This window comes from Zootoca vivipara, chromosome 8 (genome assembly GCF_963506605.1).
Source record: "Zootoca vivipara chromosome 8, rZooViv1.1, whole genome shotgun sequence".
Lineage (NCBI taxonomy): Eukaryota > Metazoa > Chordata > Lepidosauria > Squamata > Lacertidae > Zootoca > Zootoca vivipara.
In genome coordinates, this window is record NC_083283.1 from 3932528 (window position 1) to 3946973 (window position 14446).

General features: G+C 45.0%; 1 protein-coding gene across 1 annotated transcript in view; it reads right to left on the reverse strand.

The window, feature by feature from the left end:
• Positions 1-908: 908 nt before the first annotated feature.
• ADGRB1 (adhesion G protein-coupled receptor B1) overlaps positions 909-14446 on the reverse strand; it is a 340537-nt gene continuing 326999 nt past the window's right edge. The window contains exons 29-32 of the mRNA XM_060277561.1: positions 13284-13993; positions 11546-11581; positions 8544-8648; positions 909-1106 (exon numbers count right to left, since the gene is read on the reverse strand). Of these exons, the coding sequence (XP_060133544.1) occupies positions 909-1106; positions 8544-8648; positions 11546-11581; positions 13284-13993 (1049 nt within the window). The remainder of the gene's footprint in view (positions 1107-8543; positions 8649-11545; positions 11582-13283; positions 13994-14446) is intronic.

Below are 14446 nucleotides of genomic sequence, written 5' to 3' on the forward strand. Positions count from 1 at the left end.
AGTGGAGCTCTCTTCATTGTCTATACATCACACTTTTATTTTTCAAAAGAATTTTTTGTGGAGAGTTCAGAAAATCCAGTATGGAAGGAGATGTCCGCCGCCACCACCAGATCTCCCTCTTCCATCCAATTTCCCTGCCCCAATTAGGCATCCTCTGACCTAGCTCCCAGAGGACTGCTGGAGAAATCCCAACTTTCTGACGAGGAGGCCTCTTCCCGGTCGAGGGAGATCTCTGTTCCCGATGCTGTTCTGGTGGCTGCGAGGAGACAGAAGGGAGATGGGCAGGTTCCTCTCCCTCCACCTCTAGAAGAGACAATGGGTCACAGGATGTGTCCAGTGGAACTGTGGGTACCCAATGCTCAGTCAAGCTCCTCCCGAGTTTCCATTCCAGACATCCATTGTGGCAGCATGGCTAGCGGCATCCTCTTGGCAAAGATCCTCCGTTAATCCTTTTGCCGCTGAGGCCGATGTAATTTTTGAAAAGAAAATGACAACCTCTAATCCTCCGTTTCCCCTAATTATTTCATCAGCCCCTTCCCTTCGCCGTGGCCTGCTCTCTCTCCCTCCCCCACCCCACCCCCGGCCATCTTCCTTACCTGGGAAAGACCGTATTGCGTTCCGTACCTACTGCTACTATGTTCTACAAAGTAATAGTTTTCCCCACCCAACTCTGTCTCCCGAGAACAATACAAAGGCTACTCCATATTATGTTTCCTTTTTAACTGAAAGGTTTCGAAAAGAAACCAACAGACATTGCTCTCTTGCTCCATTTCAATTCCATTTGATTGGTTCTCTTTTTATTATTATTATTATTTTAAAAAATCTTTATCTGTTTGTATTTTGTGTTTTGTTTTCCAGGGTGGGGGGAAAGGACACCCAAAGAGTCTTTCTTCTTGTTTTTTTCCTCCTCAGACCTCTGTCTGGAGGTCGATAATGTCCTGTCCCACCAGGGGGATTGTGGCGCCCGCCTTTTCCCACTCAACAGTTTTGAGTTCCAAGGGAGACTGTGACACCATATCCATGTCCTTTTTAACCCACGCCGGTGGGGAGTGGACCTTCCGGATCCCTTCCCAGGGTCTCTTGTTTGGTGTCTGCTGTTTTTCTTGCTGCAACAAAAAAACAAAACAGAAAAAAGAAGAGAGATCAGATTTCCAAGAAATTAAGTTGAGAGGAAGGCTAAAAGATTTTGTCAATTATTTTGGCTGAATTGATTAAAAAAAGGCCTTTGACTGATTAAAATGGCACTGGATTAATTGGGAGGTGGGTGGCTTTTAAATTAATTACTTGAATGCAAGTATTTGCAAAAGCCTCAGGTGACAGTCAATATATTTGAAAAGGTATTTTCCCCTTTCCCCTCCTATACTAAAGAATATGCATTTGTAGTGCCAACTTCAGTGCATGCATTCATCCCCCCCAAAAAACCAAAAGCCATGTCCATTTCGAGCAATTTGGGTTGGGGTAATTGCATGATAAGAGAAGGATAAATCCTCATTCCCTGGCACTGGGCCTTGGCCATGAATGCCCTACCACAGGGATGGAGAGCCTTCAGCCTGGTGCTTGAATGTGGTTCTCCACGCCTCCCTGTTTAGTCCCCAAAGCTCTCCCCAGACCACACCTCTTCATCAGCCCTGCTCTGGACTGCCAGAGGTACTCTAGTCCGGCTGGAATGTGTCCTTGAGTTGTGATAATGAAGAGATGTGGACAGGAGAGGTTTGCAGAAGCTTCTGGGTACCTAGAATGCACCCTGCGGTATTGTCAGGGTCCGTGCTGAGGAGGGCTGCGCTGAGGAGGAATGGTGGGAGCCTCCCCCTCCCCCTGCTCCTGAGCAGGATCTTGAATCTTCCCAAGAGCAGTGGAACAGTATAGATTTGGAACAGTGGTTTGCAGAGGGGCATAGTTCAGAAGACAGTAGTTGGGAAGAACTGGGTGGGGCACAGCTAGAAGAAGAAGAACTGGGAGATGGAGAGAGAGAGAGTTAATAGACTCACTCTCACTGGAAAGCGTCCATCTGATCAGCCCAAGGTCAAGGACAGCAGATAAGGTGGCAGCTCAGAAAGCTCGGTGGTTGCGAGATCAGGTTGCAAGATGTGGTAGTGATGTGGATGACAAGGGGGGAAGTGGGTGGAATCTTTAATTGGGAGCACCTTCTTTCCTAGGAATGGCTCCTTTGTTCTCTTGCTGCGATCATTAAAATCTCAAACTGCTAAGAGACTCCTTTCACTTTGTTCTGTTTATCTACTTCTAAAGGGGGGCGGGGAGGAAGCTGAGTCCCTGAAGCCTGACTGGTATAGAGGTAAACATCACATCCATTGTGCAGGACAGTTTCCCTTTGTCTCCGCCAATCACTTGTATGTAGCTCCCAGAAAAAAACTTCCGCAACCCACAAGGGAATGTAACCCTCAGCCTGAAAAATGTTCCCTACTCCTGCTCTACCACTGCATCTGCTATTTGCATTTATTTATTTTTAAAGTGGGAGCTCCGATCATGGCTCAGTTGGAATCACATCTAGTTTGGCCCTTAATTTCACCATCCTTCCCCTTGTTACGCTAATGAACTGGCTGAAATGGCTTGTAGAAGGAGTAGGAAATGGGGATCCCCTGACAATGCACGCAAGCCCTGCCCATCCCACAAAATGGCAGACAATTCATGTTCCTGATGCCATCGGAAATCCCATCATTCTGGATCAACTGGAAGGGATCACGGCTATAAATATCTGCTATCTTGTGGAAGGCCAAGGCTCATGTAATTTGACAGGAAGTGTTCTTAAAAACCAAATAAACTTCTCCTTGCTCAGTGGCACCAGACAAACTTAGTGGTATCCTGTGATTTATATAGATGTAAGCACAATAGGATCTTTCCATAACGCTACCCAAAATAGCATGTTCGAAACCCAAGGGGCATATTTTGCTTTTAAAATGTTCAGAACTGGTGCATCATTCTCTTAAATAAAGCAGGCTATAGAAACCTCACCAAGAGCGTTATTACAATTCACAAAGGGATTTTCCATGCGGAATATCTGCCATGGGAAAGATTAGGGGTTATTGGAGAGAGGAAAGAAGTGCAGAATTCAATTCGGGCAGTCACAGCACTGGGGGAATGGAAGCAAGGCGCACAAGTGCAATGGCTGAGCAGAAATTGAAGGAAACTCTTGAAACCTCACTGGGGGTGGGGTGGGGGGAATCAACCCCCTTTTGTGTTACAAAACTTATCCACTAGTTCTTTGGAAGTAAGGATTTTCCATCCTTTTGAGAGGATATCCCTCCATGCTGTGACGGGATGGGGCACTGGAGGAGCTGTGTGGGAATGTGGGGTTGGGATGGAATTCAAAAGAGGGGGGTTAGCATGGGGTGGGGCATCTGCTGGGTTGGTGAGCAACATGAGCAGAATCTGCAGCCCCTAGTAACACAGTGGTGCCTTGGTTGGCAAACGGCTCGGCTCCTGAACAAATTGGCTCCCGAGCACTGCAAACCCGGAAGAAAGTGATTCGGTTTGCGAACGTTTTTTGGCAGCCAAAAGCCCGACACGGCTTCCGCGGCTTCCGATTGAGTGCAGGAAGCTTTGGTAGCCGCGCCCTGGTTTTCGAACGGTTATAGGAGTCGAACGGACTCCCAGAATGCATTAAGTTCAACAGTCAAGATACTGTACATCATACTAATTGCATGGAACACACACGCACACGCACACACACAAACACATTTAAGCTGTGACCTTGCAGCTCGTACATGTTTCTAATGTGGGCCTTGGTACTTAAAAAGTTCTCCACCTTTGTTACATCAACTCTATAACATGAAGTGGTTATGAAGGTTGCTCCCTTTTGTTTCATCTCTATCCGTTTTTTTGGTCCTGAGCTACTGAGGTATTCCCAGATGCCCAGAGCCTGCCATTCCTTTTTCAACAAGGCTTTTAAGTGGAGATGCATTATCAATCAGTACCTGTATTAGATTTGAAATCGATGTTTTATTGTTGATTGCTTCGAAATCCATTTACGCAAAGCAATTGCAAGAAGACAGATTCCAGCGAAACATTAGGAAGAACTTTCTGGGGGCAAGAGTTGTTTGGCACTGGAAGGGACTCCCTTGGAAGGTGGTAGTCTCTCCATCATTGGAGGTTTTTAAGCAGAGGTTGGATGGCCACCTGTCAGCTGTGATTCCTGCATTGTGGGGGGGTTGGACTAGATGACCCTTGGGGGTCCACCCCAACTTTAGCATTCTATGATTCATTAAATGTATGTATGTATGTATGTATGTATGTATGTATGTATGTATGTATGTATACTTTGGGCTACAATTTACCCAACATATGGCGTTTTCCTTTGTTCTGTGTGAGTAGTGGGAATAGTTTCTGCAAGAAAGGCTTGGAAAACACACATTCAACAGAATGAGTTGCAGTTGAAATGTTAAAAAAAAAGTGCTTCCAGTACATAATAATGGTTTATATTACTAGATTGAGATGATATTTTACAAAGGTGTTCATAATAAGCTATGAATGGCACAAAAATCTTTTTGTGCTTCCTTTTTCTATCCTTTTGTCCTCTGATCACTTAATATTTGTTCTTACTGGATGGGCTATTGGCTCTAGCCTGCTGTTTTATTAGAAAGATAGTCTTCATGTACTTATGGATTGTATTAGTTATACTACATTGAAATAGGTCTTACTTAAATTCAAAGTGGTACAAAAAAAGCACACCTTTAAAACGTGCTGATATTTTTCCAGCATTGCTCATGTTGTACATGTTAAATATTTGAAACAAAACATTCATAATTTTTTAAAAAAGAAAGTAAAAACAAAATACAACCCCCAGGGATTTTAACCTCCCGCCCCTGCAATGTGTTGAGGAAATAAATGAATGCCACATTTGCACACCTCTTTCTCTGCATAAATTCTGGGCATCAGGTTTGCTGATGAAAGGCTTCAGCTCAAAGCAGGAGATTGACAGCTGCCCTGAACTGGAAACAGTTCTGAATTCGGTCCCTCCTCAAGGCCATGGATCAAAGCCACCACCCTCCCACCAAAAGAGATGGGGAGAATATTCCTTTTATCACCTTCAAAGCAAATACTGGGTGGTACGCGAACAAAATATTCCTTCCTCCTCTCCACAGTGCATGGTTAGCGGCTGAGCTCAGATGATGCTTCAGGCATCACCCAGTCTGAGCAGGAGAACCTCCCTCCCATCCCTCAGTGACGTGACTTCAAAAGCAAGACATTCTACTGACTGGGTGAGTTCTGTACCAGGGTCTCTTGCTTATTGGTAGCAAAGCAACTTCCAGCTCCTCTGCTTGCTCATCGCCGCAAGTCTCGGTTCACAGGAGGGGAAGGACTGATCTAAAGAGCTTCAGCAAAGTGCTTAAGTAAGGGTGTGAGAGAATCGTTGTGAGCCTCAAAGGGATGCTTCTGAATCCTTCAGTGAAATCTTCCTTCTGCAAAGCCTAGTCTCTCTAGCCCAGCACTCTGTCTCAAACGGTGGTCCATGAAAATCCACAATAAGGGCACATTCAAGAGATCCATCCTTCTGCTGCTCACCAGCAACTGGCATTCAGTGGCAATACTGCCTCTAAGCAGAAACATTTCCCCCCGCTCTTCCCCCTCCTTCTTCTTTCCTTTTGCGTCAAGGGACAGTGTTACATTTTTTGTTCTTGTTGCAAAGCAGCTGCTCTGGGGGCCTTTGAGCTGAAAAGCTAGGGTGAAAAACAGCACTAGGAAACCTCTAATAAAATAAATGTTCACGGCTAATAGTCTGACAGACTGCTCCCCATCCTTCTCCAAATATTTATCTGGTCCTCTTTGGAAGACACCAGACTTGAAGACTTCTCACTAACTCTTGTCTTATGTTTGTGAATTCCAGACAGTGGCCACGGTTACTGTGTGGCTGGGGGTTGGACTAGATGACCCTTGGGGTCCCTTCCAACTTTGCAATTCCATGAATCCATGTGCTGTGTGAAAAGGGGAGGTTTTCTTCTTCTCAATGGCGATGTCTGTCCTGAACCTGCTGTCAAGACCAGGCACCCCCAAACTCCGGCCTTCCAGATGTTTTGGACTACAATTCCCATCATCCCTGACCACTGGTCCTGTTAGCTAGGGATCATGGGAGTTGTAGGCCAAAAACATCTGGAGGGCCGCAGTTTGGGGATGCCTGATAAGACGGTCGTTGGAGTAGCCATGGAACCAAGGTGATGGAAAAGCTTTGTAACCATAAAACATGCTTCTGAGATGGGCGAAGTGGACATCTTTGGACATTGGCAAAGGCAAGAGAAGGTGGTTGCCAAGTAGGGATGGTTTGGGAGGGATGCAGTCAAGACTCTAACAATGTCGGGGGTGGGGGTGGATTGGGAGAGTTGCATGAATCCTCTTTTCTGTGCGATGTTGGGAGCGGAAGGGTCAAGGGAGCATTCGAGGGGTGCTTGGCCCGTGATTGAGAGGACCGGATGCTTACTTATGGGTGGGAGAATGCATTTGAAGACATGCGCCATGGCGAGGATAGGAGGCGAGGGTGTCTCTATGAGGTTCATTAAGGAAATGCAGGCAGTAAGACTTACGCTAGTGTTAGTTTTATCACTTCCGCCCGAAGAAACACTCCATCGTTTTATAGCCTGAATGCACAAGAGAGAACAGGGTGTTTCCCCCCTCTTTGATCAACGTAATTGAATTGGCGCACTCCAAGGAACAAGGGTGTGCCTCGTGTGCCCATGAGAACAGTGAAATAACCATTCAAGAACATTTCCCCTTTAAAAACAAAGTGATTGATGGGAAAAGGGAAACATGCAGAACTGGAGAGGAAGCTGAAAAAGGAACCATAAATTCCTGGCAAACAGTGTTGCATTATGGACCTCCGTAGGAACACAGAAAGCTGCCTTATACTGAGTCAGACCTTTGGGTCCATCAAAACTTTTAATGTTTTAAAAGGGAATCTTTTAATGTTTAAGAGACCATTGTATTTTAATATTTTGTTGGAAGCCACCCAGAGTGGCTGGGGAAACCCTGACAGATGGGTGGGGTATAAATAATAAATTATTATTATTCTATCAAGCTCAGTATTGTGTTATCTGACTGGAAGCAGCTCTCCAGGATTTCAGACAAGGGTCTCTCCCTGCTACACCTGGAGATGCTACACCTCCAGCTGTACCTGGATATCCATGCATTGCAAGGGTCGAATTAGATGACCCTTGGGGTCCTTTCCAACTCTACAATTCTATGATTCTGTGCTTGTATGCCTGGAATTGAACCGGCGTCATTCTGACTGCAGAAGAGGTGATCTGTTACTGCACTACGGTTCTCCTTAATTTCTAAAGGCAGTGTGGGGAGAATCATTCTTGAGATTATACCCTAGTTATTTTAATCATTAAATTTATTACTCGCTTTTTTTGCCACGGCAACTCAAAGCGACTTACAATATTTTAAGCAAGCAAACACATACATGCATTAAAACCAGCTTTAAAAACAACCTAAGACAATTTGGTGTTTTTGTTTTGTTTTTTAAAAAACCCTACATTTAAACATCCCATCCATGAAAAAAAAATGCTGTGGGTATTTCAAAGCCAAAGGCCTGGTGAAAAAGAAATGTTTTTTGCTGAGCTAGAAGCTGGCATTGACTTCTGATTCATCTTGCCTTTATTAATCCAGAATAAAGGAAGATGATCATGGCTAAACAACCAGGATGTATCTGCAAGAAGTGATTCTTCATGCAGAACTTCTCAAATCTCCCCTGCTACTTAGCTCAATCATGGAGAATTGTTATTATTTTGCACAGGTGTAGCACAAAGTATGAGATAGTGCAGGCACCCCCAAACTTTGGCCCTCCAGATGTTTTGGACTACAATCCCCATCATCCCTGACCATTGGTCCTGTTAGCTAGGGATCATGGGAGTTGTAGGCCATAACATCTGGAGGGCCGCAGTTTGGGGATGCCTGAGATAGTGTGACTCTTGAGCTTAGCCCTGCATCTGTGTGGTCTACTAAAGCACAGGAGGTGCTGTAGGCCAGGCACTCTGCTTGGGGGCCAGATCATTATCTCTGCCACCCCTTGAGGTTTGACAGGTGGGTGGAGCCTGAGATTTAGGAGTGATGCCATCATCCAAGGTCGATAGCATTGGGGCAGTAGAATGCAGCTTTTGAAGAAGGGCAGGCTGAAGTTTCTCCAGAAAGAACTTCCAGCTGAACAGTTTAAGGGGGAAATTTATGGGCTGGGGATCACCCGTCATTTAGCAGAAATTCGCCTGGACCACCATTTTGGCCAGCGATTCCCGGACATGTCCAGGAAAACCCGGACGTATGGCAGCCCTATGTCTAGAAGACATGGGAGCAGGGAGTCAGAGAAAAATTGAAGAAGTCATTTAAGCTTTTCTCCAGTCAAATGAAAAAGACTTATCAAAAACAGATTTTCATACTGCAGATATCCTCACATGGGTGGGGGAGAATAAAAGGCAGAGGGGTTTTGCCCACAGGCACAAAATTACGGTTTTTGGAATTTCCCAGATCTTTCGTTTGCAGGCCCCCAATTAATCAGGTCCCCATGGATGGAGTTTTCAGGAAACTGGGCCAGGACTCACCTTGCTGTCTGCTGTTGGAGACTCCTTCTCTTTCTCTGCATGCTGCAGCTTTCGGTTCAAATCCTGGAACATGTCTTGGTGACGTTTTCTCGTGTGCATGATTTTCTGCAACGGACGAGAGAGAAACAGGTCAGGATAGCCCAGGTCCATCAAAGCCTCAGGCAGGAATTGTGAGATCAATTAAACCTAATTAAGAATGGTTTCCTCATTTCTCCACATTTCCATATCTCATATATATATATATATATATATATATATATATATATATATTCTTATATATCTCATATATATCTCATATATATATATATTCTGATGAAAATTCTTCAGTGTTTTAGTGCAAGTCTCTCTTAATATAGTAATTTTTGGGTGCAGTTTTCCCTAATATAAATTTACTGATTTTGCACTTATAAACGGCTTGGTTTTAATAAAACCATTTACAGTTTTAAATGGCTTAATAAAGCCATTTACAGTTTTTAAAAACATGTTAAGATGATAAATAAAAAGGTTAAAAGGAGGTATCTGAAATATTCGTAGCATAATTAAATGAGCTTTTAATAATAATAATAATAATAATAATAATAATAAAAAATTTATTATGTGTACCCCACCCATCTGGCTGGGTTTCCCCAGCCACTCTGGGCGGCTTCCAACAGAAAAATGAAACAAAATAATCTATTAAACATTGAAAGCCTCCCTAAAAAGGGCTGCCTTCAATTTTAAAGAAATAAAAAAAGATAAATAAACAGAAACCAAAAGGATTAATACACATGCCAACCTGCTACATTTGTGGATAGGGTCGCCAAACAAAAACATTTTAAGCAAGCACCACAGAGAGAACAGCAAAGGTGTTTGCCTGATGTCAGTAGGCAAGGAGTTCCAAAGTGTGTGTTCTACCATACTAAAAGATGGATTTCTTACAAGTGTGGAATGAGTATTATATGGCACCTGTAGCAGTGCAATGCATTTCTGTATGCTATTTTCTCTAATGCGTGCACTTTGATGCATACTAGAGCCTAGAGTGTGCATTTCTGAACACACTGGAACTCCACTGCAAAATTCAGAGACATGAAACCGCGAATTAGACAGGTTAGCCTTTAAACGTGAACTGGATTAAATTTCTCCCCCATCTCTAGTCCTAGCCAAGTAAAGATGCAGGACTGAAAACCCCCCAAATGGCCCAATGAGTACTGAGAATGATCATTGCTCCCAGAACACAGGGTGCCTGTTTGTAGGGGGATTCCATTTGGTGGGTTCCCCCCTTTTTGTACTTTTGCAAACCTTGGGGTTCCCCCGAGCCTCTTAATACCATCCTCATGTTTTAATGTTTAGTAGATTATTGTATTTTATTTTTCTGTTGGAAGCCGCCCAGAGTGGCTGGGGGAACCCAGCCAGATAGGCGGGGTATTAATAATAATAATAATAATAATAATAATAATAATAATAATAATAATAATAGCGGATGGTCCAGTTTGAGCTACATAAGGAGAATGAGGTTGCTGTTTCTATAGCAGGCACATCCAACTCTCAAGAGACTGTGATCTACTCCAAGTATTTTTTTTAAAAAAAACCCTGACAGTGATATACCCATTATCATTGGAGAGAGGAAGAGTGTGTGGGGGGGATTGCCCTGAGTTGTTGAGCTTTTTTAGGGGGGAGGACCCAGAGTGGTTTACCTTTTTGGGGGGAGGATTGCCCAGACTTCTTGAGCCATTTTTTAGGGGAAAGGGCCCAGAGTTGTTCAGCTTTCTTTTTTGGGGGGGGGGGGAATCAATAAGGATCCCGCTATCTACCAGGATCACCAGGGGATCTACCAGTAGATCGTGATCCACATGTTGGACATGCCTGGTATATAGAATTTTTCATCCCAAACGAACCACTTCATTCTTTCAGTTTATGCTATGCCTACTCAGAGAGGTGTCCTGTGCAACACTCTGGGCTACAGTTGCTGGACATTTGCTTTGATGCCTGGTTACCAGAAATTCTCTGTGCACTGCCCATGGATCAAATTAGGCACACTTTTGCATTGATGTACATTCCAGTGGAGAAAAGTACCCCTTGTTATGGGGAATAAAAAGGTAAAGGGACCCCTGACCATTAGGTCCAGTTGCAGATGACACTGGGGTTGCGGCGCTCACCTCGCTTTACTGGCCGAGGGAGCCAGCATACAGCTTCCGGGTCATGTGGCCACCATGACAAAGCCGCTTCTGGCGAACCAGAGCAGCACATGGAAATGCCGTTTACCTTCCCGCTGTAGCGGTACCTATTTATCTACTTGCACTTTGACCTGCTTTCGAACTGCTAGGTTGGCAGGAGCTGGGACCGAGCAACAGGAGCTCACCCCATCTCGGGGATTCGAACCACCGACCTTCTGATTGGCAAACCCTAGGCTCTGTGGCTTAACCCACAGCGCCACCCGCGTCCCATGTTATGGGGAATACGCAATGCTTTTTTCCTAGAAAAAAGACGTGCCAGAACTCACTATGAATGCCTCTCTCATTCTGGGCCAGTGTGGTGTAGTGGTTAAGAGTGGTAGACTCCTAATCTGGGGAACCGGGTTCGCTTCCCCGCTCCTCCACATGCAGCTGCTGGGTGACCTTGGGCTAGTCACATTTCTCTGAAGTCTCTCAGCCCCACCCACCTCACAGGGTGTCTGTTGTGGGGGAGGAGGGAAAAGGAGATTGTTAGCCGCTTTGAGACTCCTTCGGGTAGTGATAAAGCGAGATATCAAATCCAAACTCTTCTTCTTCTTCTCTTATAATGGCAATGGCGCCCACCTGAGAGGTGCCGGAACTGAGTTCCAGGGAGTTCTGGCTGGAAAAAATAGCCCTGAATATGACACAAGCTGATTCATGGGTTCTTGGGGATCAGGCAATGACTCCAGACATTTTTTGTGTTAGGACAGTCAATTTGGTATATATGAAACCAAATTCAATGGAGGAATGGGGATGATAAGATTCTCTCTCATCCTGACCTGTCCATTATGTAAACGAGGAAATACTCACCTCAAAATCTAGCTCTGCATACCGGGATTTCCGTCTCTGCAGATTGAAAGAGAAAGACAGATTAGCAGTAGGGTGATACCACCCCAATGAAATTGACGGCATTTTTTTTTTTTTTTGCCACCGTGTTTTTTTTTTTGCGATATTTCTCCTGGAGAAAGCACCATTTGCAGCAATGGCCACCATTGTGGCAGCTGTGCAGAGTCTCATCTCTCTGTGTGCATTCTCAGTCCCACTGGACTGAGGAGACACATTCCCTGGTCCAGGGGTGGTCCTACCATTTGGCAAAGTGAGGCAACGGCCTCAGGTGCTGGATGAAGCCCCTAGCCATTCCCCTCTGCTGAAAAAAACAGAGCTGTATGTGCGCTCTGCCACATTAGCCTGCTGCTCAGAGGAGCAGTGGAGGACGCGATCCCGTCACTAATAATTTGGGATCAGTTAACAATTTGGGACCTGGAAAACTTTACCGACGGGATCACCTTACCCCATATCAACCGCTTTGATCTGGCACAGTTATAGGGGCTACATAATGTGAATTTCACATTTTAAAGAAATCAATGATTTAGTGTGGCAGAACTACACTTGGCAACCCCCTGCCTTTTGATATCAGGCAGGCTGTAGGCTTTAAAAACATTTTTGTATAGATAATCCTACTGAGTTGTTTATCCCGGTTTATGAAAACTATCCCTCTCTCTGCCCACACCATGATTAGTTTTATATACAGTGGTACCTTGCAAGACAAATGCCCTGCAAGATGAATCTTTCGCTAGACGAATGCGCCTGGCGATCTGATGGTCGTTTTGCGAAAAATTCGTCTTGCGAATCGCGGTTTCCTATAGGACTGCATTGAAATTTAATGAATGCGTTCCTATGGGCAAAAAAAAGACATTTCAGTGCATTCCTATGGGAAATCACGATTTGCAAGACGAATTTTTCACAAAATGAATTGACTCATGGAATGAATTAAATTCATCTTGCGAGGCACCACTGTATGTCAGTTTGCATTTCTTAGTGCATAAAGTAATAATCTGATGTGTAGAGATATTTCCTATTCTACTTAGTTCAAGAAGGTTCTGGAAGCTTCTCTGTGTGAAAGAAACAAGCAGAAACTTCATGATGTTTGGGTTATTCCTTCAGAGAAGCTGAGTTCAGCTGGTTTAAACTGGTCCTGTTATCTCTTCTGTCAAGATCATGCTGACTATAATAATAGGCCAGGAGGAGCCTGGGTTTCACTTTCTCTCTTCCTTTCTCTCATTTCCAACTGGTGTGGTGTTCTGTATACCTGTATAGTGTTACGTTTTAGACTTATTATAAGTTATTGTTAAGTCTGCTGCAGCTGGATTTCTGATGGACAGTGCCAATCCTGAATGTATTGGATTTGTGGCCATGATGCTCATTTGCCTTCAGTAGCAGTAAAGCCTCTGCTCTATTTTTGGGAAACCCTGCAACGTGTGTAGGTTTTTTACTCTGCTAACTATACATTGGAATCTACTCTAGATCAATAATGAACAGGCTTTCAATGACAATATACCTCTGTTACCTCCCCCCAACTTTACTCTGGCCAGTCAATTTAGCCCTGTATTGTATCATATGACTGGTTCTATTTCAAGGTCTTGGGGACAGGTTGGTCTCCTTTAGCCAAGGGACCCGAGGTCCTTTCCAACCTGAGATGCCAAGGAACCTGCGATGTTCTCCGTGCAAAATGTGTGCAATATCACGTAGCTACCACCCAGCCACATACCTCAAGGGAGCTCATGGAAAGGGTGGAAACCGTCTCACTCTTGGGCACCATGCCAGAGTTGCCAGACTCGCCTGTGTCACACAAGCTGTTTGGCATCTGTGAGTCACCAGATTTGTTAACCATTGGAGGCGACAGCTGGTGCTGCTGCTGCTGCTGCGTCATTGGCGAGGCCTGAGCCTCCCCGCAGCCCATGACCACAGGCTCCCTTGGAGGGCTCTTGACAACGAACCCTGGGTCAGTGGCCATACTGAGGTGGATGAGCCTCGTCTGGGGCATCTGGTCAATGTTGATGCTATATTTTGTATCGTCTTTGGGGGGCGGCGGAGGCGGCGGAGGCTTTGGCCTCAAGGTGGCGGTGTTGGAGGGCAAGATGACGTAGCTGGTGTCTATGGCTTGGTCCTGCGCCCGAGAGAGCTCCGAGTCCAGCTTCTTGAAGATGTCCCCATCGCAGATGTAGATAGACTTGGGAGCCTGGCCCTTGTCCTTCTTCAGAGTGAGGGTGTGGTTGCTGAAGTCGTTGAGGTTGATGGCGCCCAGGTAGTGTGGGGAGCCTTGGAGGTGCAGCTTGGAGACGTTGGCTGGAAGACTGTTGAAGTTGGACGATCCCTTCTGGTGGTTCAGCTTCAGCTTCTCCTCATCCTGCAGGGACGGGCGTTTCAGAGTCCCCGTGATGGTCATGGTGCGGCAAGTGCTGATGTCTTTGTTTAGCACTAATGGGTCGGCGGAAAGAGGCAGAGCATCAGTAACCGATGGAACTGGACGTGTCTTGCTACACAACAAAAATGGCTCTTACCACCATCACACCACCAAGGATTGCCCTCCCACCCATATCTCCAGAACAGAGGCTCCTAAAGGGATTTTATTTTATCATTATCATTATTTATTAAATCAGTATACCGTCCTATACCAGCAGGTCTCGGGGCAGTTACAACATAAAATCACAATATTAAAACCACAAAATACATAACCAAAATAGAAACAAAAACAAGTTAATAACCGCCCCCTCCGACACATTTGAAAGGGGAATTAGAGTTTCACTCTTGTTTCCTTCTTGTTTCAACAGTTACTGAGTGATGGGTTATTCATTTTTTGTCTCCCAATCATTCATTATGTGAAGACAATGGATGAAGATATAAATGGCCTGCTTCTAATTTGCCTGGTTA